The sequence below is a fragment of the Myotis nattereri genome (assembly GCF_964212035.1).
Source record: "Myotis nattereri genome assembly, chromosome: 13".
In the NCBI taxonomy this organism is placed as follows: domain Eukaryota; kingdom Metazoa; phylum Chordata; class Mammalia; order Chiroptera; family Vespertilionidae; genus Myotis; species Myotis nattereri.
In genome coordinates this window covers 50780688-50803172 of record NC_138088.1, presented here as the reverse complement: position 1 = coordinate 50803172, position 22485 = coordinate 50780688, and the positions used below count along the sequence as shown (strand labels likewise).

General features: G+C 44.1%; 1 protein-coding gene across 1 annotated transcript in view; it reads left to right on the top strand.

Moving 5' to 3' along the window:
- LOC308528753 (guanylate cyclase 2G-like) overlaps positions 1-22485 on the top strand; it is a gene marked incomplete at both ends in the record, with an annotated part of 44465 nt that overhangs the window by 7507 nt on the left and 14473 nt on the right. The window contains 12 exons of the mRNA XM_081104528.1: positions 2446-2725; positions 4099-4447; positions 6124-6233; positions 9680-9865; positions 11192-11336; positions 12918-13053; positions 14144-14253; positions 14936-15099; positions 15452-15589; positions 17092-17175; positions 17915-18019; positions 18782-18853. Of these exons, the coding sequence (XP_080960654.1) occupies positions 2446-2725; positions 4099-4447; positions 6124-6233; positions 9680-9865; positions 11192-11336; positions 12918-13053; positions 14144-14253; positions 14936-15099; positions 15452-15589; positions 17092-17175; positions 17915-18019; positions 18782-18853 (1879 nt within the window). The remainder of the gene's footprint in view (positions 1-2445; positions 2726-4098; positions 4448-6123; positions 6234-9679; positions 9866-11191; positions 11337-12917; positions 13054-14143; positions 14254-14935; positions 15100-15451; positions 15590-17091; positions 17176-17914; positions 18020-18781; positions 18854-22485) is intronic.

The window sequence follows — 22485 nt, the reverse complement described above, 5'->3', positions numbered from 1 at the left end:
CCTGCACGCCCCTCACTGGGCTGACAACCCGGGCATGTCCACAGGCTGACACTCTATCCACGGAGCCAAACAAGTTAGGGCTAAATTTACTCATTTTTAATGACTGTCTGGTCTTCATTCATATAGATTAACTATATGTTATTTATTCATGCTCTTGCTGTTAGACATAAAAGTTGTGTCTAATTTTTGACTGTTAAAAAAAAAAAAGCCAGTTTAGTAAAATCTTATCATACAATCTTATTTGTTCTGGGTAAAGCTCCAAAATTGGGATTCCTGAGTCAAAGATCCATATGTTTTAAGGCTTTTGGATGCATATTGAAAAACCAGCTATCCACACCCACCAGCAGTGTATGTCTATTTCTTAAAGGCTCACCAATGCTGATGATAAGCAGTATTTTCTTCTGGTTTGACCATGTTCACATGTAAGTACTTAGGAATACAAAAGAAAATACTTATACTTATCATGATTACTATTAATTTGCATATATAAAGGCCCCCAACTATGCTACATCTGAGAATCCAAAGAGGGACACACATGTCACTTGACCTCAAAGCTCCTCAGAGAAAGAAAACATGTAAACAGAGCAGGAGTACACATTTTAAGATGTTTATATATGGGAGGGGAGAGGGGATACAGAATGTATAATAACATATTGTTCCCAGAACCCTAGCTTTGAGATCATGACTTATGCAATGACACACCCATTGGGAGCACTCCTTTACTGAATTCCTTCTAAGCATGAGGCACTGTGCTAGGTAATTATATAATTTCACAATATCTTTACAGCATCATTTTGTGAGGGGCATTGTTAAACTAATTCTGAAGTTGAGAAAACTAAGGCATGGGTTAAACTGACTTGCTTAAGGCCACATATATATGATAAGCATCTGAGCCCCCCAAAAAAGCCATGGAATTCTGCCTAGGATTAGATCAAGGATATCTTTAGACTCAGGAGACTTTACAAATAGATGCCAAACTGTCCTAGTAGAGGAGAGAAAGAATCTGAAGCTCCATGACAAAGCAGTTATGGTGAATTTGGTTGGGAGAAAAGCAATTCCTGGAATCCAGGGGGTTGGAAATGGCCCCCTTAGATGAGCCTAAGGCTCAGTAATCCCACTCTGGGGCTTGCTACTGAAGGAAGATGAGTAGAGAATAGTTATCGGCTCTTCTTTTCCTCTTCTCACTTCAGATTATATCAGAGCTTCTCCAACTTTAGTGTAGGTAGGAGTAATGAGTCTGTTAATTGCAGATTTTCAAAGTAAACCTCAGACTGGTTCAGAGGGTCTGGAGTAGGGTCCTGGAATTTGTATTTTTTAACTATCAGGAGAGACTGATGTAGGTGGTCCTTACATCAAGCTTTGAGTGTTAGTGTTGATTCATTAGTCCAGTGGTTCTCAACCTTCTTAATGCCGCGACCCTTTAATACAGTTCCTCATGTTGTGGTGACCCCCAATTTCTTTGTTACAAATTGAACATAATTAAAGCATAGTGATTAATCACAAAAACGATATGTAATTATATATGTGTTTTCTGATGGTCTTAGGCGACCCCTGTGAAAGGGTCGTTCGACCCCCAAAGGGGTCGCGACCCACAGGTTGAGAACTGCTGCATTAGAAGCTTCTCCCTAGTGTCCTAGGCCAGGGTAAGTTAACCCTCTCATAGCCATTAGCTCACTTAGTCTAGAAAAATTATAAGATCAATGTAGTGAGTGATAATTATCATTATTATGAAATCAACATCATCAATCATTGTCATCATCATCATCACCATTATCTAGCATGGAGGAGTGGCTCTCTCTGCCCAGGCATTGTGCTGAATGCTGGACTTGTATGATTTCACTTAATCTTTACCATATTACTTAGGGGAAGACCTCATTATAGTTTAACCCCCATTTTATCTATCAGGAGATGGAGGCATAGGGGAGGAAGTAACAAGTCCTAGGGCACACAACTAATATATGGTGGAGTCAGAATTTCAGCCCAGGCCACACTTGAGTGGTTCCCATAATTCTTAGTTAAGTAGCAGAGAGGGATCCTGGGGCTGGGGGTGAGTGGGGTTCTATGCTTTGCCCAGCACCATAACATTTGTCAGTGGTGTCACTGGATCAATGATCAGGACCTCGTTGATACCCTGCCCAAGCCTCTTTCTGCAAGACTGCTGCTTCTAGATGTGTTAGGACAGATTCTGAAAAGAAAAGGTTTCTGCTAATTAATGGCACTGAATAGAAACCAAGCTGCGGTCCTCAGGGATCTCTGCACTATCATTTAAGCTCCTGGCATGAGTGGTCAGGAGGCTGAGCCTCTCAGAGTTTTGCAGTGATTCCAGTGTTAGGCACTATCCATGGCTCCCTGGGCAGGTGCTGAGGCCCCACTTGGATCTGGGCTCTGTTTGGGGGTTGCATGCCATGATGCCCACCCAATACTAGTTCTAACACTCTTTGCCAGTGTGTTGGTGACTCGGCTTGAGGCTGCTAAACTCACTGTGGGCTTCCAGGCTCCCTGGAACATCTCCCACCCATTCAGTGTGCAAAGGCTGGGCGCGGGCCTCCAGATTGCCATGGACAAGGTCAACTCAGAGCCCTCGGACCTTGGAAACTTCAGCTGGGAGTTCACTTTTACCAACTCAACCTGCAGCGCCAAGGAGTCTCTTGCTGTTTTCACCAACCAGGTCCAGAGAGAACAGATTTCTGCCTTGTTTGTACCAGTGTGCCCAGAAGCAGCAGAGGTATACAACCTTCTAGAAACTCTGGCTGAGTTTTCATTGTAAGGGGTGGTCTTAAAGATGATGGGACAGATTTGAATGAGCCCTTGACAAAGTTGGCATTATTAAAATAATAATATGCCAGTCTTGGGTGCCATTTTTTTGAGATGTAATTAGACCATGTAATTAAAACAGCCAACATTCTCTTGAAAGAAAGCCTTTCAAATCAATAATTGTAAGTTGATGCTCACTAACAAACTTGTTGACCGTTTGGACTTGGTATCGTTGTAGATAGACTGATTTTTTTTATTTTAATGCTGTCAGCCACATGGCTCAGAAAAATTAAGAAGGAAATTAATGCTTGTTTTTTGATTGACAAATATCTTTGTTTGTGTAAGTTTCCCCTTGGTGTGTGTAAGAAATTATTCAGTGACGGTAAAAGTAAGTGAGAAAGAAGGGAGTAGGGCCAATTGTAATAAGCTGGGCAAGAAACTGAGAGACACCAATGACTTATAACTGTTTAGCTAATGGGATTAATTTTGTGGAAGTCCTTGGGTAGCTCATGCTTAGGTGTTGATGCAAAGCCTAAATAGAAAGGAGCATCACAATTCTCACTCTCACAAATACTGCGGAACTATCATTAGTGGGTGCTGTAGAATTAAGTTCATGTTTTAATTGGAATTTTGTTTTCTCCTGAAATTCCCTATTTGACACACACTGTCCAAAGCCTACCCATTTTTCACAGTCAAGCTCAAATGCCATTCTTCACCTCTCCATCCTCACCTCTATATCCCTAGTTCCCAAATCAAAAGTAATTTCTTACTTTTCTAAACTCTTATAAATCTATTGTCTATAGTGAATGGTATATTGAACCCTAGTAGCTATTTTTGTATGTCTTAGATCCTGTAATAGACCATAAACTCCTTTAAGAGCAAGGTCTGAAAAAATGAATGAGAAATGAATACTGAACAAATTAAGAAAGAAACTCTAAGAGAATGAATAGTAGCTATGACTGTGGGCTCTGGATCCATACTGTCAGTATTCCAATCCTGCTCTACTATTTGTTAGCTTTGTAACTTACATCTCTGTGTTCCTGTGTTTTTCATCTATAAAATAGGGTAATGATAAAACCTACCTCATAGAAATATTGTAAGAATCGAGATGATATGTGTAAGAACTTAGCAAAGTGCTTGGCACATATATCATCGTTATTCTTGTCCTCTGAGGTCTTGCATACTCACGTTGGCTACAAGACATTATCATCAATATTCCAAAAGACAGGCTTCAGCATGACCCATGGAGTCACTGAATTAAAAATTTATGCAGATATCTCACAATGGGGTTTGAGTATAGCATAAACTCAATTATGAAAAGTCATCCTTTTGATTACTTTCAAGGTTATTGGTTTGCTGGCTTCTGAGTGGAATATCCCCATGTTTGACTTTGTTGGACAAACAGCGAAACTGGAGAACGACTTCCTGTATGACACCTATGTGAAGCTTGTGCCACCCCTGCGTGAACTTGGTGATGTGCTCCAGAAAACTCTCCAGTACCTGGGCTGGAAACACATCGGGATGTTTGGAGGTCACTCTGGGACTTCTTCCTGGGATAGAGTGGGTGAGCTGTGGAGGGTTGTAGAGAATGAACTCAAATCCCATTTCACCCTCACTGCCAGGATCAGCTACACCAACAATGATCCAGCCCTCCTGCAAGAAAATCTTAGGAACATGTCAGCAACTGCCAGGGGTAAGTAGAAAAGAATCTTCTATTGCTTATGTTTGGAGAGACAAACAGAAAGAGCAGGTAGAAACCCTTTATTTTTCTTTGGGTGTAAAAAGCAGATAGAAACAGGGTACAAAGATAATCATACGTAAAAACAATTTTCCTTTTGGGTCAACATCACTATCACCAACTATTTTTAATCTAAAGTGAAATCCCAAATGCTATAGTGTTATGATTCAACTAGAGGCCCAATGCACAAAAATTTGTGCAAGAGTAGGCCTTCCTTCTCCCAGCTGCCAGCACCGGCTTCCCTCCGGCACCTGGGACCCGGGCTGCTTCCCTCTGGCCCGGGCTTCGTCAGGAAGGACATCCAGAATGACGTATGGTCTAATTAGCATATTACCCTTTTATTATTATAGATGACTAAGCTCTGGAAGCATCTTCCAGGTGGGTTGGGTCCTGGACTTGGGCCATTGTTCAGAGCATGGGCTCTGGGGGAAAGACAGCCTAAGTTTGGAACCAACCTCTAATACTTTCTAGCTGTGTGATCCTGGGCAAATACCTTTACCTCTCTAGGCTTCAGATCCCTTATCTGGAAAATGAAGATAGTCATCAACTCCTACCTCATAGGAAAGTAAGGATTGCATAAGGTCATGCCTGTAAAGTCCTTAGCACTGTGTCTGGACATAGTAACTGGGCAACATATGGTATCAATTACTTTTGTTGTGGTGTTTATAAGGCTCTATTTTCTCTTTTAAAAAATATGTTTTTATTGATTTCAGAGAGGAAGGGGGAAGGAGAGAGAGATAGGAACATCAATGATGAGAGAGAATCATCAATAGGCTCCCTCCTGGGACCCTATTGGGGATTGAGTCCACAACCTGGGCATGTCTCCTGACTGGGAATTGAACTGTGGGTCAATGCTCAACCACTGAGCTACAACAGCTGGGCATAGGGTTCTATTTTCTAGCTGGATTAGTACATGACTTCTTTCTGGTCTTTAATAAACTAAGCCTATCTAGCCTTGGCACTTTAGGACTTGCTGATCTTGGCCTGCAGTGCCGCCCACAACCCCATTACCCCTCCTCATCCTCCCATGATTCACTGGTATACTGTCTGCCTGACTGTCAGCTCCCTGAGGGCAGGGGCCTTCTGCCTTGCTCATCACTGTATCCTGTCCTTAGTTAACACAGTGCTTGGCACATGGTTAGACATCAGATAAGTACATTATAATTTACCTCATTTATTTCATTTGTGTGTCCTCACAATGCATGCTGATGTGTTTGAATGGAAGAAAAGTACCATGGCCTCCCTCTTCCCCTTCCCCCATTCCAACTAGAAAGTCTGGGTGCTCCTGATTCTAGGTCCTCCTTCAACTCTTCCTGTGTAGCTGGTGATTAACAAGCCAGATTTGTTGTTCAGAGCCAATGAAACAGAGAAACGGGAGCATCGAAGTGGTCTTAACCTTTTTGACTTGTATTTTTGGAGAGAACTGCAGCTAAGACTTTAGTTCATAGGGTAAAACTGCCAGTGGGTACACTGCTGGTGCTATATTCTGGGGATAGTTCCGACATCCTCTTTCCAGAAGCATGCTCAGGGAAAGAAAAAGTTCATGTCTCATTGGCAGCAGTTTCAGGCCAGAGTTTAAAAAGCATATGATCATGTGCAATTGGCTGACTCTGTGTTTTTTCCTCTTATAGTTATTATCTTAATCTGCAGCTCAGAGGATGTGAAAACCATTCTGCTGGCTGCAGAGAACCTGGGACTCCACACAGGAGAATTTGTCTTCGTCGTTTTGCAGCAGTTGGAGGTGGGTGCCAATGACCCCCGAATGGCTCCTGCAAGAGGTAACGAGTATGGAGCACTGGCTATGTGCCAGATGCGTTAGCTCACTGAAGACTCACCACAACCCTAAGAGGCAGGCACTCTTGTGCCCTCATCCTAAAGTTGGGAGACTGGGCCTGAGCTAGAAGAACTTACCCAGAGTTCTCTTGCCCACTTAGTGAGTGGTTGATCCAGGCCTTGGTAGACTGTCAGCCCACACCAGCTGAGGAGGAATTGTCACTCTTAGCATGTAGCTGAGACCTCCCCTAAGGACTCTCAAATATAAGTGGCTCCCACTTTTCATGGCCACCTCCCTGTGTCCCTGTTGGGAGTCCTAAGAAAGGTCTGGAGAGACCAACATGCTGGTGGGTGAGGCCATTCTTGGGTGATTTGGTTCTTTTGGTCATGACAGGAATGGCTAAAATGTACCATGTGCCTCCCGTGAGGAATGACTTACACATTTTACATGCACTGTTGCACTTAATATTCCCAAGAGCCTTGTAGGGTAGATCTTATCAGTATTCCAAATTACAGATAAAATATTGAGGTTTAGAGAAGTAAGATACTTTATTCAAGCTCTCAGAGCTCCTGAGGAGCATAGCTGGTCTTCCAAACCAGGTCTTCTGGACTCTGGGACAGAGCCCTTTGAGCACTTGAGATGCTAAAACTCATGTCAGCTGACACCACTCTGTGGGGAGATACTTTTATTTTCCGTGTATTACAGATGAGAAAACCGGGACCCTGAGAGGTAAAATAACTTGCCAAAGGCCACATGACTAGTAAGAGGGAGAGCTGGTATTCAAACCCCGGGGGCTGGCCTCAGAGACTGTACATTTAAACACCACTCTACACTAGCAGGCTTCTGGCAAAAGCCACTTGCATTTAGATATGGACACACTGTGTAATTTTCCCAGCAGTTTTATCTTCCTAAAATGAGCTTTTAAAAATGATCCTAAGAAGTTGAAATTAAGCAAAAGAGTAAAGGAAGATATATCACAATTTTCCAGATTTATTTTATCTTTTTAATTTTACTTTTTAATTACAGTTGACATCCAATATTATTTTATACCAGAGGCCTGGTGCACGAAATTTGTGCACTCAGGGAGTAGGGGGTGTCGGTCAGCCCGGCCTGCATCCTCTCTAGTTCAGGAGCCCTCAGGGGATGTCCAACTGATGGCAGTTGGACATTCTTAGCGCTGCCGTGGCGGCAGAAGAGGCTCCCGCCACCGCCGCTGCACTCACCAGCCGTGAGCCTGGCTTAGGGCTTCTGGCTGAGTGGTGCTCCCCCTGTGGGAGTGCACTGACCATCAGGGGGCAGCTGCTGTGTTGAGCGTCTGCCCCCTAGTGGTCAGTGCACGTCATAGTGACCGGTCATTCCACTGTTTGGTCGATTTGCATATTAGCCTTTTATTACATAGGATTAGTTTCAGATGTATAGCATAAAAGTCAGACAATTATATAATTTACAAAGTGATCCCCCTGATAATTCTAGTACCCACCTCGCACCATACATAGTTAATACAATATTATTATGTTCCCTGTGCTGTATTTTACATCCCCATGATTATTTTGTAACTACCAATTTGTACTTCTTAATCCCTTTACCTTTTCCATCCAGCGCCCACCCCCCACCCCCAATCTGGCAATCATCAGTCTGTTTTCTGTACCTATGAGTATGTTTCTGTTTTGTTTGTTCATTTATTTTGTTCTTTAGATTTCATATATAAGTGAAATCATATGGTATTTGTCTATCTCTGTCTCACTGATTTCATTTAGCATAGTACCCTCTAGGTCCATCCATAATTTCACAAATAGTAAGATTTCATTATTTTTTTTATGGCCCCGTAATTGTCCATTGTATACATGTACCATCACTTTTTTTTATCAACTTGTCTATTAATGGGTACTTAGGTTGCTTTCATATCTTGACTATTGTAAATAATAACATAGGTGTGCATATATCTTTTCAAATTATGGTTTGGATTTCTTCAAATATATACTCAGAAGTGGAATTGCTGGCTCACAATTTTTAATTTTTTTAGAAATCTCCATATTGTTTTCCACAGTGGCTGCACCAGTCTGCATTCCCACCAACAGTGCATGAGGGTTTCCTTTTCTCCACATCCTTGCCAACAATTACCATTTGTGAAAATGTTGATGATAGCCATTCTTATAGGTGCGAAGTGATATCTCATTGTAGTTTTAATTTGCATTTCTCTGGTGATTAGTGATGTTGAGTATCTTTTCATATGGCTATTGGACATCTGTATGTTCTCTTTGAAAAAGTATCTCTTCAGGTCTTTTTCCCACTTTTTAATTGGAATTGGATTTTTTTGGGAGGGGGGTTGGTGTTGAGTTGTATGAATTCTTTATAAATTTTGTAGTGTCAGCTGTCATTTCTCTTCTTTCATTTCTGATTTTATTTATTTGGGTCCTCTTTTTTTCTTTCTTTTTGGTGAGTCTGGTTAAATACTTATCAATCTTGTTTATCTTTTTTTTTTTTTTTTAAATCAGCTCTTGGTTTCATCAATCTTTTGTATTGTTCTTTTAAACTCTGTTTCTTTTTGCTCTAATCTTTATTATTATTATTTCTGCTCATTTTAGGCTTTGTTGTTCCGTTTCTAGTTCTTTTATGTATAAAGTTAGAATGTTTATTTGAGATTTTTCTTGTTTCTTGGGGTAGTCCTGTATTGCTATGAATTTCCCTGTTAAGGCTGCTTTCACTGTACCATAGATTTTGGTTTGTTGTGTTTTCATGTTCATTTTCCTCAAAGTATCTTTTGATTTCTTCCTTGATCTCATTGCTAACTCATTCATTGTTTAGTAACATGTTATTTAGCTTCCATGTGTTTGTGTGTTTTTCAGGATTTTTTTTTCTTGTAATTGGTTTCTAGTTTCATACCATTGTGGTCAGAGAAGATGCTTGATATGATTTCTTCTTAAATTAATTTTGACTTTTTAAAAATATGCATATTTTATTGATTTTACAGAGGGAGAGGGAGAAAGACATCAATGATGAGAGAGAATCATCGATTGGCTGCATACCCCTCACTGGGTATTGAGCCTTCAACCCAGGCATGTGCCCTGACTGAGAATGGAACTGTGACCTCCTGGTTCATAGGTCGATGCTCAACCACTGAGCCATACCAACTGGGCAATTTTGACTTGTTTTTTGTTCTAACATGTGGTCTATTCTAAAGAATGTTCCATGTACACTTGATATTTATTTATTTATTCTTATTTCATTTATTGGCTTTCTTCTCATTACTTTGATGCCAGCTAGAAAATGTGGGCCTTTGAAGGCAGGCCTTCTGGAGTCATTGTGTTGCCCAGGATTAGGACATAGAGATTCAATTTCAATCATGACTTGACACATTTCTGTGTTCAGTGTATACCCTACAGAATGACTACACTGATTTCATTATATTGCAGGACAGTTTTTGGAAGGAGGTATTAACAAATCAGAATGGGACACACTTCCCCACCATCTATGAGTCTGTGCTTGTCATCACCCCCAGCTCTTCCGGAGAAGGTCCTGAAGAGGAAGGCTTCCGACAAGAAGTCTACCAGAGGCTGAGGGGGCCACCTTTCCACAGCTCCATCTCTGCAGAGGAGCAGGTCTGAGATAGGGTCTCTCTGCACAGGTCCCTGCCTTCCCTTTTCTGAGGATATTTGTGTTTGGCTTTAATATTCTCCCTCTTACTTCTCCTCTTCTTTACTCCCCATCCCTGCTGCCTTCCCCCCACATACTTCCTCATCCTCCACAGCTGAGCATAAACAGTGCTGTCTTATGAAGTCTGCACCCCAGGACTACAGAGGAGGACAGAGGTTACTGGGTTACTGAATGGCTTTTGGAGTCAGAGATCTGGGCTCCATCCTAATGCTACTATTTACTAGCTGTGGGACCTTGAGATGAATTTCTTAACCTCCCTACACCTCTGTCTCTTCACGTGAAAAGTGGGACTGATAATGACATCTGCCTCCAGTCTTGGTTTTGAGTATCTAATAATATAGCACATAAAAGTAATAGAATAGAAACCAGTAGTACTCAGACCATGACAATGTCCTTCCCTTTCCCAGGACTGAGAACCTGAATGGAGCAGTCAGAAATGTAGAGCTAGAACAGGTCAAGGCAATCAGATGGTCTGGAACAGGGAGAAGTCAGGAGAGAGAGGATAAGCCAATGGGTAGTCCAGTGTGTGTTGGCTGATGAGGCAAATGTCTGATGCCCACAGAGAATTTGTTACAGAGAGACCATGGGCCAGAGCTGGAGCTACTTCCTGTGACAGGTCACTGATGACAGGGGTTCCATTAGGAACAAGGTAGCCGATTGTGGATCCTAACACACAAGGAAATATGATCAATCAATGAATATTTGGGAAATTGTCTACTAAGTGTTAGCTTTGTACCTACCTTATAGTGGGCACTTGCATGTTTGTTGGCTAAATGAACAGACAAGAACATGTATTAAAGACCTACTATGTGCCAGGTAGCACAATAAGTAGAATATCTATCCTGCCTCATTAAACTGTGCTTCTACTCACCAGGACAGTGGCTTTATCCCCATTTTATAAATAAGAGAGGTGAGATTCAGAGAGGTAATAGAACGTACCCCCAAATTTCATAGCCAGTAAGTAGAAAAGCCAGTCTCGCTCCAAAATCTACCTGCTTTCAATTAAACCATATGCCCACCCACCTATGGCCTAAAGAGATCATGTGATCTAATTGGGAAAAGGAGCCTAAAGAGGAAAAGTGAAGATAGTGATATCAGATTTAATAGCCCAAGTTCGGGCATGCAGCGGGCTCTCCCCTTGCAGTGGAATGGATGGAGAATGTGTTATACTATTAAGACGGTGGAGAGAAATTCCTCCCAACTGAGACATGGGCTGTGACTCAGGAGGCCGTGGGCCTATTTAAACCCAGTATTTGCTTCCCTCCTTGAAGGTGAGCCCTTACTCTGCCTACCTTCATGACTCGGTCCTGCTCTATGCTCAGACTGTGAAATTCATGATCAAGGCCGGAAGAGATTTCCGGGATGGACGACAGCTGGTCAGCACTCTGAAAGGTTTTAATCAGACCACATTGCAGGGTAAGAGGCTTGATCGCAGGGGTGGAGGGTGGGAGGGTCAGAACTCAGGACTGCCTCTCCTGTCAGTGGGGCTCTGAGAGGTTGAACATGTGGTTTAAGGCTTCATTTAGGGCCTGCCTCACACTGAGTTACAGATTTCCTCTTTCTCATGGAGATTCCAGTCTTCCAGAAGGGGCTGGGGGCGGGGAGGGGGGCGGGCGGGGGTGGTTTGAGGTAAACCTCCCAGCAGCCACAGTCCAGCTCTTCCAGCTTTATACAAAAGGCTGCCCAGTCCAGCTGAAGGGATCTCTGGGGCATCTTATCCCTTCCTCCTCCCCAGAGAGTCCCTCCCACAGCTGCTTTCAAACTGGTCCACCAAGAATAAAGCTCAAGAGAGTGGGACCTGCCTCAGGGTTACTTCCATGCTCCTTCCCATGCCATCCCTCCACCTCTAAAGATGGGGCCAATCCCATTTGACTCTCCTTGTCAGGGCGAGGATAGGCTTGGACTTGGACGTGAACTGTTTTGAAATCACCCTGGGAGCTGATCAACTGTGTCATCTTTCTGTACTCCAGTTTTTTCATTTTGTAAGACACAAATAATACCTCCTGCCACATGGAATAATAGTAGCCAGCATTTGTTGAGGGCTTACCTTAAAGCCAGCTGGGTGCCAAGAGCTTCTGCATGCTATCCCACTTAATCCTCACACACATCATCAGTTAGTAGTACTGTTACTACCTGTATTATATTGCACAGGTGAGTAAACACGTGTACTTGTCCAAGATCACAAATTTACTACAGGATGTGCTCATTCAATGGTGGCTGCCTATCTAGGAGTCTTGCCTCCACGCCCTGCTTGTTAGGAGTGGATGATGGCCCCTGCTCTGCAGGGTCCCCTGGGACTAGGTGTGTGAAATCACTGCGACCCCCACATGCTGGCACATAATAGGTGCTTAATAGATGGTAATTGTGTGTCCTGTCCCCAGGGGGAATAAATCAGCAGTAAATCCTGTGTCAGACCACGGGCTCTAGTTTGGGGTGTGGAAGAGCTGAACTTGACTCCTCCAGGATCTCGGATGTGTGTTTTATGCATGAGGTTGACCACATCCTACATGAGAACAAAGAACACAGGGACCAGGACTGAGCGCCCGGGCCAATGTCTGGGCACAAACCAAAACCGGGAGGAAAGGGGAGAACAAAGCTTGAAAAGTCCGCCCACAGGGCCTGCAGGTGGGAAGGAGGAGGATTGTAGCACCTGGAGGAGGCAGCTGTCCCCAGTCCCAGCAGTTGCCTCCATGTTATTTGGCCTTTTCTGATTGCATCTGATTGTTCTTAGGAAGCATAAATCTTGGGTTTCAGTTGGAAACTTTTTTTTAAAAAAAGCATAGGCTTAACAGAACACATCTGCCTGTCCCAAGCGGCCCTTGAGCCCCACCAAGGTACCACCACTCTCCTCCTTGACTCTCTCTCAGATTCCCTGAAACGGCAAAAACCTCACGCTGCTTTTGGTGGCTGCTGGGGAGGGGGCTTGGCTGGTCTGAGTTCGAGTCACGACTCCCTCTTTTTCTCTCCTTAACCACTTGCAGTCTCCTCTTTTTTCAGGAGTCACCGGCCCAGTGTTTGTGGACTCCCAGGGAGAAAGGTGGGTGGATTACTCGGTCTATGCTCTACAGAAATCCAGCAACGAGTCCCTCTTCCTTCCTGTTCTTCACTACGACAGCCATCAGAAAGAAATCAGGTACTGGGGGCACGTTTCTTCGAGTTTAGAGCATGCTGCAGGAAGAGACCTGGGAGGCGAGGGGGGCTGGGGGCCTCGCTGGAAGACCAGTTTGGGATCCAGCTCCTAGAATCCACTGCACATGGCCTGGTGCGCTCTGAACTTATAAGGATTGACTTTGGGTCTTTAAGGTGGTCTTGCCCTTGATTGTAGGAGTAGCTCAGCCACTTCCGATTCCTCACAATATCTAACCGCACCTCTGCAGGGGCCCAGGCTTCCTCTGCTGCTCCAGCAGGGAACATCACCTGGCCCATCGTCTCAGAGAGGGGCCCTGGACCAGGTGGTGGTGGAGCACAGCGCCCCCTAGAGGGATGGGAGCTCAGTCAGGGAAACAGACTCCTCCAGTCAACCTAACCCCAAAACAGAGAGCCCTATGGACAGCACGACCTGGGTACCCCCGGTACCCAGGAAGCTCTGGGAAAAGTCTCTGTTTTCATCACTCAGCTATAATTGAGAAAATTGAAAGGAAACCTAAAGCTTAATTCAATTTCTACCGGCCTTCACCGTCACCACCCCCAATGCAGATTTGATTTGACACGTTTTCCTCTCCTACTCTTAAGGATTTTTAATGTATCAAAATGGGTTGGCCCAGGAAAGAAACTAACCACGGAGGACTAGGTCTTCAGGATTGTGGAAACGGGCATTCTCCACTCAGTGGGAGACGGTTTGCTCTGTGAAATGTCAAGGTGCTGTATAACAAGATTTGTTTATATCAAACATGGAAGAGAGTCCCAGCAACACTGGAGAATTGGCACAGCATCTTTTAAATCAGAAATGACATGGTTTACATCAAAAGATTGAGTCAGTGGTTCTACTCTGCAAATAGATATTGCTTTTCCATGAATTAGATTACCTGGAGGCTGGATTTGAAGAGCCTGGGTGAGGTGGGAAAATTGGATGGGTCAGTGGACATTTGAATTGAGAGACCAAGGCCTACTTTTTGCAAATGACATGTGTATTTCATTTGCCTTTGCTATACCTGATGTTGAGACAAATAGAATAAATCAAATGGGCACTGGCCTTCAATCATCCTTTTTTTTTTTTTTTTAAGACCCGTGAGGAATTTCTCCACTATTACTTGGCCCCATGGCTCGCTTGCTGCAGACAGACCTGGCTGTGGATTTGACAATGAGCTCTGTGAAAGTGTGCTTGCTTTTACAGGTCAGTATGGGCTCCTGGAGAAGGTAGCAGGAAAGGACTCTCCATAGCAGGGCTTTTCAACAGTGACAGCACTATTGACATGTTGGGTGGGATAATCTTTGTTGGGGGGGGGGGGGAACTGTCCTGTGCTTTGGGGGCTGCTTAGCAGCATCCCTGCCTCCACCCATTAGTTGCCAGTGGTAGCCTCTAGTTGGAACCACCCAAAGTATCTCCACATGCTACCAATATCCCCTAGGGAGGCAACATCGCCCACCTGCCCTGTTAAGAACCTCTGCTCTAGGGAAACCCAGCTCCTGAGATTTGAAGCTCAGGAACTTCATTTCTAAGGAGGTAGAAAGTCTGGACAGGGGAGTGTTGCCCGATGGTTAGGGGTCCAGCCCTGGAATTAGATGGATCATACCTGAGAAACAACCATGAGGAAAGGACATAGCAAATGCTTAATAATAACATGTGGTGGTGGTATTAGAAATCCTGACTGTTATTTCTGTACAATGAAAGTGTCTATACAGAGGAAGAAGTGAGTGCAGTTGCCATGGGAACCAGAGGAAGGTCAGAAAGCATTCCTGGAAGAGCCATGCCGAGGTGGCCTTTGAGGCATCTGCTTGGCAGTGCCAGGCTGGACAGGGATGTTCTCACTTCCGCTCTCGGGCAGCCTGAGTAATGATACGTCTGTGTCCCCCAGGTGTGACTGTTCTGATTCTCCTGATGACCTTCCTGGTCACTGTCTTGGGAGCTGCCATCATAGGCCTGATTTTAAGGATCCAGAAGGGAAAACTGCAGAGGCAAAATGGAGACATTTGGTGGCAGATCGATTATAACGCCATCACTATTCTGCCCCAGGACAAGGTAAGGCCACACCTGGCCCAGACGTCCACTTCCCTGCTAACTTCTGGTGATCTGTGGAAGGGACCTCCTCCAAGAGCTTATGAGAACAGAGGCCGACTCATTTATAAAGTGAGCACTTAACAGAGAGTCTCAGGCCCTGAGTTCTGGCTCTGGGCCTACCGTTTCCTTGCTGAATATCTGGGAACATCATGTCTGGCCTCAGTTACTGAATACTTAGAATGATCAGGTAGTCCCTAAAGTTCCTTCAGATCTGTTACCCTGTGGTGTAAGCTCAAATATTAAAGCTGTTTTATGGAAAGCATCTAGTTATCTTCAGAACCACATTAACTCCTGGATGTGTCCTGTCTTACAGCCAGCCCGGAGGGGCACACCTGTGCTGAGAGAGAACAACAGCCACGGGTCTAGTGTGAAGATTTCCGGGGACTTCAGCTCCTTTGTCCAGAGTCAGCAGGGGGAAGCGCTCTTTTACACCCCAGTAGGGCTTTACGAGGTACTTCTGAGAGCAAGGCAGCTGCATGAGGGTGTGTCTCTGTCCCATTCTCTGTATGTCCCTTCTGCCCGGGCATTCCGAATAGGAGGGATTCTCCAGGTAAACGCCAGGTAGCCTTCTGACTCCAGACTCGTGTTTCTCAACCTTAATGTGCCTATGAATCATTGGAGGCTCTTGTTAAGATGCGGGTTCTGGCCCTAGCTGGTTTTTCTCAGTGGATAGAGCTTTGGCCCCTGGACTGTAGGATCCCAGGTTCGATTCCAGTCAAGGGCATGTACCTGGGTTACAGGCTCGATCCCCAGGCCCTGGTTGGGGTATATGTGGCATCGATGTGTCTCTCTCTCTCTCTCTCTCTCTCTCTCTCTCTCTCTCTCTCTGTCTCTCCCCCTCCCTTCTACTCTCTCTAAAAATCAATGGAACAAATATCCTCAGGTGAGGATTAACAACAACAAAAATTGCAGCTTCTGGTTCAGCAGGTCTGGGGCAGGGCCTGAGACCTGCATTTTCTCGAATGAACTCCCTGGAGGTCCCTATGCTGGCTTCTATGTTAGACTCATTTTTGCCAAATAGAACTTTCTATGAATATAGTAATAGTCCAAATTGCCTCAGTCCAGCATGGTAGCCCTTACCATCATGTGACTAAAACATGAGTGTGACTGGGGAACTGAATTTTAAATTTTATGTATTTTTTATGCAATTGGCATCATAGAGGCAGTGGCTATATTATTGGACAGTATAGTCCTAGAGCATGGGTTCTTTCTTTTCTGGTACTTCAGCACTGATAGATCAGTCATGAGTATGGATGCTTCTACATATAAACCGGCAGCTACCAAAGCTGGCAGCATAGTTCCGCCTGCCCCCTCTCACCCTCTCTACCATACCACCGTGGCTGTCTGTGCCAGGCACTGAGTTAACAGTGTTCACATATTTTCAGATTTAATCCTCACAACAGCCCTGATTATTTTTGATCTTTGTTGCACAGATGAGGAAATAAAGGCTTGGAAAGGTTAAATCCCTTGCTCGAGGTTATGTAGGTAGTAAGTGTTAGAAATGGTCTTTGAACTGGTGTTGACTCTTATGACCTCTACTCACGATTCCTCTGAATGATAATGAGACGCTGTTGTATAATAGAAAAAGTGTAGTGTGGAATCAGATGTCCCCATTCTGGCTGAACTCCCCACAAACGTGTGACCTTGGACGGGTTACCTAACGTCAGTGATCCCATCTGGGAGTGGGCTAATCATCCCCACGCTGCAGGACTGCGATGCCAGTTCGATGAGTTCTTGTGCTGAGCAGCTGGCTCAGCGCCTGGACCTAGCACAGTGCCACGCTAGGGCTGCTTTGGGCAGTGAGGAGGTTCATGATCCTTTTCCTAGGCTGACTTCTTCCCAGTCTTCCTGCCCCCCCTTCCCTCCCCCCCCCCCCCCCCCCCAGTTCTTTCTGAGTAGAGCTTTTTCTGGATCATCTTGAGTTAGAACATTCCGCTTTGTCTCTGGTTCCAGGGAAACCATGTGGCCATCTGCTATGTTGGTGACCAAGCAGAAGCCAGGATCAGGAAGCCATCTGTGCTGCAGGAAATCCGGCTGGTGAGGTCCCCACCCTGGGAGGAGACAAAGCGGCGCTGTTCTCAGACGTCCTTGCCAGCTTCCTGTTCCCACCTGGAGTGGGCGTGGCCCCAGTCCAAAGGCGCATGGGTGGAAAGCAGTTTCCCCTAACTTGGCCCACCCCCCTCACCCCTGACAGCCCAGACTTTGGACCTAAGACTTTTTGCCCTGACTCAGGCACCCCCCGCCTGGGATCCTTCCTAGCCTTGCTCATTTCCCTTAATTCTCCCGGACCTTAATTCTGCATCTTCATTCTTTGTACCTGTAATGGCTGCTCACCTCCATTGAACCTGGTCCTCGGAGGAAGTCAAGTTCATGGGGTCTGACTTCTTACTCCAAATCTGTGATCCACTGTGGCCCACACACTGGCATTGACAGCTATCAACGCCAGGAAGCAGGGCTGGGTCTATTTACTGTGACATGATTTCATTTAATGCCCGGGCTAAGGTTCAACTTTGATCATTCCTCTTGTTTATATGCTGGAGGCAGACTGCCTGGATTTGCTTCCCAACTCTGCCACTAGCAAGTGGTATGATCTTCAACATGTTACTTAACCTTTTGAGCATTAGTTTCCTCATCTGTAAAATGGGAGCAGGTATATAGTTCTCACCTCACAGGGTCTTTGTGAGAATTAACTCAAAGTATGTAAAGCACGTAGCATAGTCCCTAACACAGAGGGCATACTATAATCATAAGCTATTATTACCATTATTATTTTCAGGTGTATGAATTAAGGCACGAAAACATTGTTCCCTTCTTTGGTGTCTGCACAGAACCTCCCAACCTCTGCATTATCACTCAGTATTGCAAAAAAGGGAGTCTTAAGGTAAGTACAATAGGAAATCTTACCTTAGGTTTAGTTCGCAGCAGCTATTGAAGAACTTTCAGTGCTTTTGCTCCTTCATCCAAGAACAGTTCCTCTCAGTCTAATTGCAAGACCTGAGTTATCCTGTTGGGCTGCCTGCAGGGGATCGGCTTAGCAGTGGAGTTGCCAAGTACCTGGTTTCCTTTGTTCTGGACGGAAAGGGGCTGGGCTTGGTTTTGTCTCCTTAGCTGTCACAGCTACTCCTGAATTGCATTCCTGGGCCCATACTACCTATGGTATGTGACCGTCCCCTTTATGTCAAGAACAAGGAAGTGTTTATAAAACTCAAGACTGCGTAACTTTCTCACTATTGAGTCAGGTGATGATATTTCCTGGGGAATTTTTTGGCTCTGTGTCAGGCTGTATGAGTTCTGGTCAAAATCATCCAATGTAGACCTAGCGGGTTTGTCTTAGTGGATAGAGTGTCAGCATGTGGACCAAAGGGTTTCAGGTTCTATTCTGGTCCAAGAGCACATACCTTTGTTGTAGGCTCCTCAGGCCTGGTGGGGGCTCATGCAGGAGGCAACCAATTGATGTGTTTCTCTCACATCGATGTTTCTGTCTTTCCCTCTCTCCCTAAAAATCAACAGGAAAATATCATTGGTTGAGGATTAACAACAACAACAAAAACCATCCAATGTAATAGAACCAAACCCATTTAACATATGAAGCTCACTGCTCCAGGTTGAATCCCTGGTGCCATTTTAAATAACTGTTTTTCAGGATGTTTTGAGAAATTCAAATAATGAAATGGATTGGATATTCAAGCTCTCATTTGCATATGACATAGTCAATGTGAGTATAACATCAGTTTATGTAAAGAACAAATACCATGGTGTTTTTGAATTGTTCTGTGTCTTAGATTAAATCAAACTGTAATCTTTCCCAAAAATTCAGGTCCTTCTCAGATCTCCTCTTCAAACAAAGCAATCCCACTTCTAAAATCTACCACTTCAATCAGATTTCCCATTCTTTTCTCTCTCCCTGACCTCAAGTAAATATCAAGAGAGTAAAAAATATTTTATACTAAAGTCAGAAGGGATGCTACATTTACCCAACCAGGAAAGAGCTGGGTACTTACATTTTAGGACAGAACTTTTTGCCCAAAGAAAATCTAATTACTAGATCATAAAGCAAGCTGAAGGATCCCTAATACTACTTCCTTTTTCCTAGTCCCCAATTCTTAATACTACTTCCTTTTTCCTAGTCCCTGGTTCCTTTCCCCAGAAAATGGGGATCAGTGCCATCATAACCACAAAGCTGTTATACAGGGGGTGCAAATCTGTGAATTTATATATACAGGCAGAATTTTTACTTTGGGCAAAGGGGGCTGAGGTGGCTGTAAAAAGGGTGATGATGATGATAATAATAATGGCTAAAATATATTTAGTGCTTTCTTTGGCCCCAATACTTTCTAGCATTCTGTATATATTAATTTACTTAAGTTTCACAACAAAAAATAAGGTAGATCTATTATTAGCCCCATTTCATTGATGGGAGATAAGTCAGATGGGTCAGGTCATTATGTACCTGAGGCTGACGTTCTCAACCTGAGCTAAAATACAGCTGTTCTTTCTAAACTCACTGCATCTGTTTTATTATAAGAGAGGACCAAGTCAATGATCTGGGGTTGGGTTCTGGTGAGGAAGCCCCTCAGTCCAACAACCAGCAGGGCTGGCTGGTCATCATCTCTCAATCAATAGTACATTCATCAACTGATAAATGTACTATACAATAGATTCCTGTGGGCAAGACCCAGCCTGGTGTTGTGAGGGATACAAAGGTGAAACAAAAACTCTGTCCTTCTGGAGTATAAGGCTGTGACTCCTTGAGTGACTTTGACTTTTGGTCCCTCTCTGGACCTCAACCTCCATATGGGTTAATGGATGAGGTTGGTCTGTTGACATCCAAAGTCTTTTATTTCTCAGGGATTTAATTGCTCTTTGTTTAAGGAGCTGAGTCTTAATGGTCTGTGAGATTTCGATTTCCTGGGCCTTAATGGGAAGCAAGTTAGACAAACAGAAACCTTGTTGGTTTCCTTGTGATTGGGTCTCTATGGGCAACACTGGGCCAACACTGTTATTTCAGTAAACTTTATTGAGCATCTTTTAATGATTTATCTCCCTCTGGGCACTTTTGTAAGAAAATAACGACTTGTTTCTAATTTTAAATGGCGTAAAATCTAGCTAGAGGAAAAAAACACAGGACATGCACATATACAATTATTGAAGTGTTGGTGGTAGAGTTATAAAATAGAAGAATGTGACGTGGCATCCTTTCCTACTCCGGCTCCTCTCTCCTTCCCTTCACCCACATTTCTCTTCCTGCAGCAAACCCAGGGAAGTATGCTAGACTTCCAGTGATCTGGTTCCTGCCCCTTCAAAACAGCCAACATCATTTATATTGGATGTGAAGAATTCACTCACCAAAGTCTGAATGCCCAATAGATTTAGCCTTTCCAGTGTCACCATTTGGCTTTCAAGAAGCATTAAGCCAAAGGTTTCTCTGGAAAAATGCTGGGGTTGGTGATAATGCTCTCTCTATATAAAAGCCTAAGCAACCGTTTGACCGTTCAACTGGTAGCTATGATGTGCACTGACCACCAGGGGGCAGATGCTCAACACACAGGCATGGAAACATCAAACAGACTGATGAATTTCAGAGGGGGGGTGGGAAGGGCAGGAAGAGATTAACCAAAGATTTTATATGCATATTAGAGGCCCAGTACATGGATTTGTGCACCATTGGGGTCCTTTGGCCTGGCCTTCAGGAATCAGGTGAAACTGGCAGTCTGATATGCCTCGAAGGGTCCCAAATTGCATGAGAGTACAGGCCAGGCTGAGGGATCCCACCAGTGCATGAATTCGTGCAATGGGTCTCTAGTAAATGAATAATCAGCTATCTTAGGTCACTGAGTCTATCCCCTACTCTATGCCAGAAGGACAGGTTGGCACCTTGTTTTGGAAGGATTGCTTTCCCTAAAAATGGAGTGTGCACAGGATAGGACTGGTTAAGGAGGTCACAGCGACCTAGATCAAGGCACTTCGAGGCCAGTTACTCTGCCAGCATTCCTTGAAGGGGACTGAAAGTAACACAATTCACTGCAGCCTCTTAGAGCTTGCCATGGGTGACCTGATATGAACCCAGGCATGGGGCCAACCACTGTGGGTCAGATTATGCTTCTGGCCACCACAAACCAATCATAAAAACAATTCCTCCCCTGATGTCTATTTGACAAGGAACTCCTGTATGCCAGGTAACATAGAGATTCTGAGATGTCACAGACTTTTCAAAATAACAAGAGGATATTGATTGAGCACCTAATTTTGGTCAAACCTGATTCTGGGAATGGAGGTTGCAGAGAAGTAAGGCTCATTATCCTGTCCCCAAGGAGCTCAACCAGTGGGGCCAGCCTGGGAAGAGGCTCTGGGGAGAATAGCACTCTTCTTGACTTAGAGGTGGGCCTCTATTTCTGAGGAAGAGAAGTCTTGATGGATTAAGGGGGTCAAGGGCAGTTGGCAAAGAAGTTGTCTTGGGTGTTTGAACCTTGGCTCTGCTACTTATTGACCAGGCGACCTTACCTACCCTGAGCTTCAGCTTCCCTGTGAATAAAATAAAGATAGCAGGAGTACCTACCTCATAGTGTTGCTATAAGGACTAAGGCATGTAAAATGTCCAGAACCATGCCTACCCCATTAAAAGTATCCAATAAATATTATTTGTCAGTATCAGTAGGAGCAGTAGTATCATTAGTATCCGAGATAACTCCATTACTAAAAAGCATGCACTTCCTTATTTCATTCCTTCAACAATCCTATGGGCTAAGTCTGCACTGTCCAAGTATAGTAGCCACCAGCCTCATGTGACTATTAAACTCTGGCCACAGGACTAGTCCAAATTAAGATGTGCTATAAAAGTGTAAAATGTCTGCCAGATTTCGAAGACTTAGCAAAAAAACAAAAAAATATAAAATACTTGATATTATTATGTTGATTATATGTTAAAATGATAAGATCTCTTAATACACTGGGCTAGATAAACTATATTATTAAACTTAATTTCACTTGTTTAATGAAAACATTAAAAATTATACCTGTGGCTTACATTATATTTCAAGTGGATGGTGCTCTAAGTCATCACAATGAACTTTATTATTAATTCACCAGCTCCAATATTAATATTAATATTTACTCCATTTCACGAGGGGGAAAATGAGGCTTACTCAGGTCAAGGAACCTGCCCAACTGGTAAGAGGTAGATTGGGGCTTGCTGCTAGTCTGTCTCCGTAGTTGAGTCATGCTACGTTTCCTCCCCACCAAGTTCCAGAGAGCACAGATGTGGGATCCAGAGATAGAGCCCCCAGGACCATCCCCAACTTTCTAATAGGGAAATAAATGTAACTAGCAGTCAGGTAGGCGATAGAATTG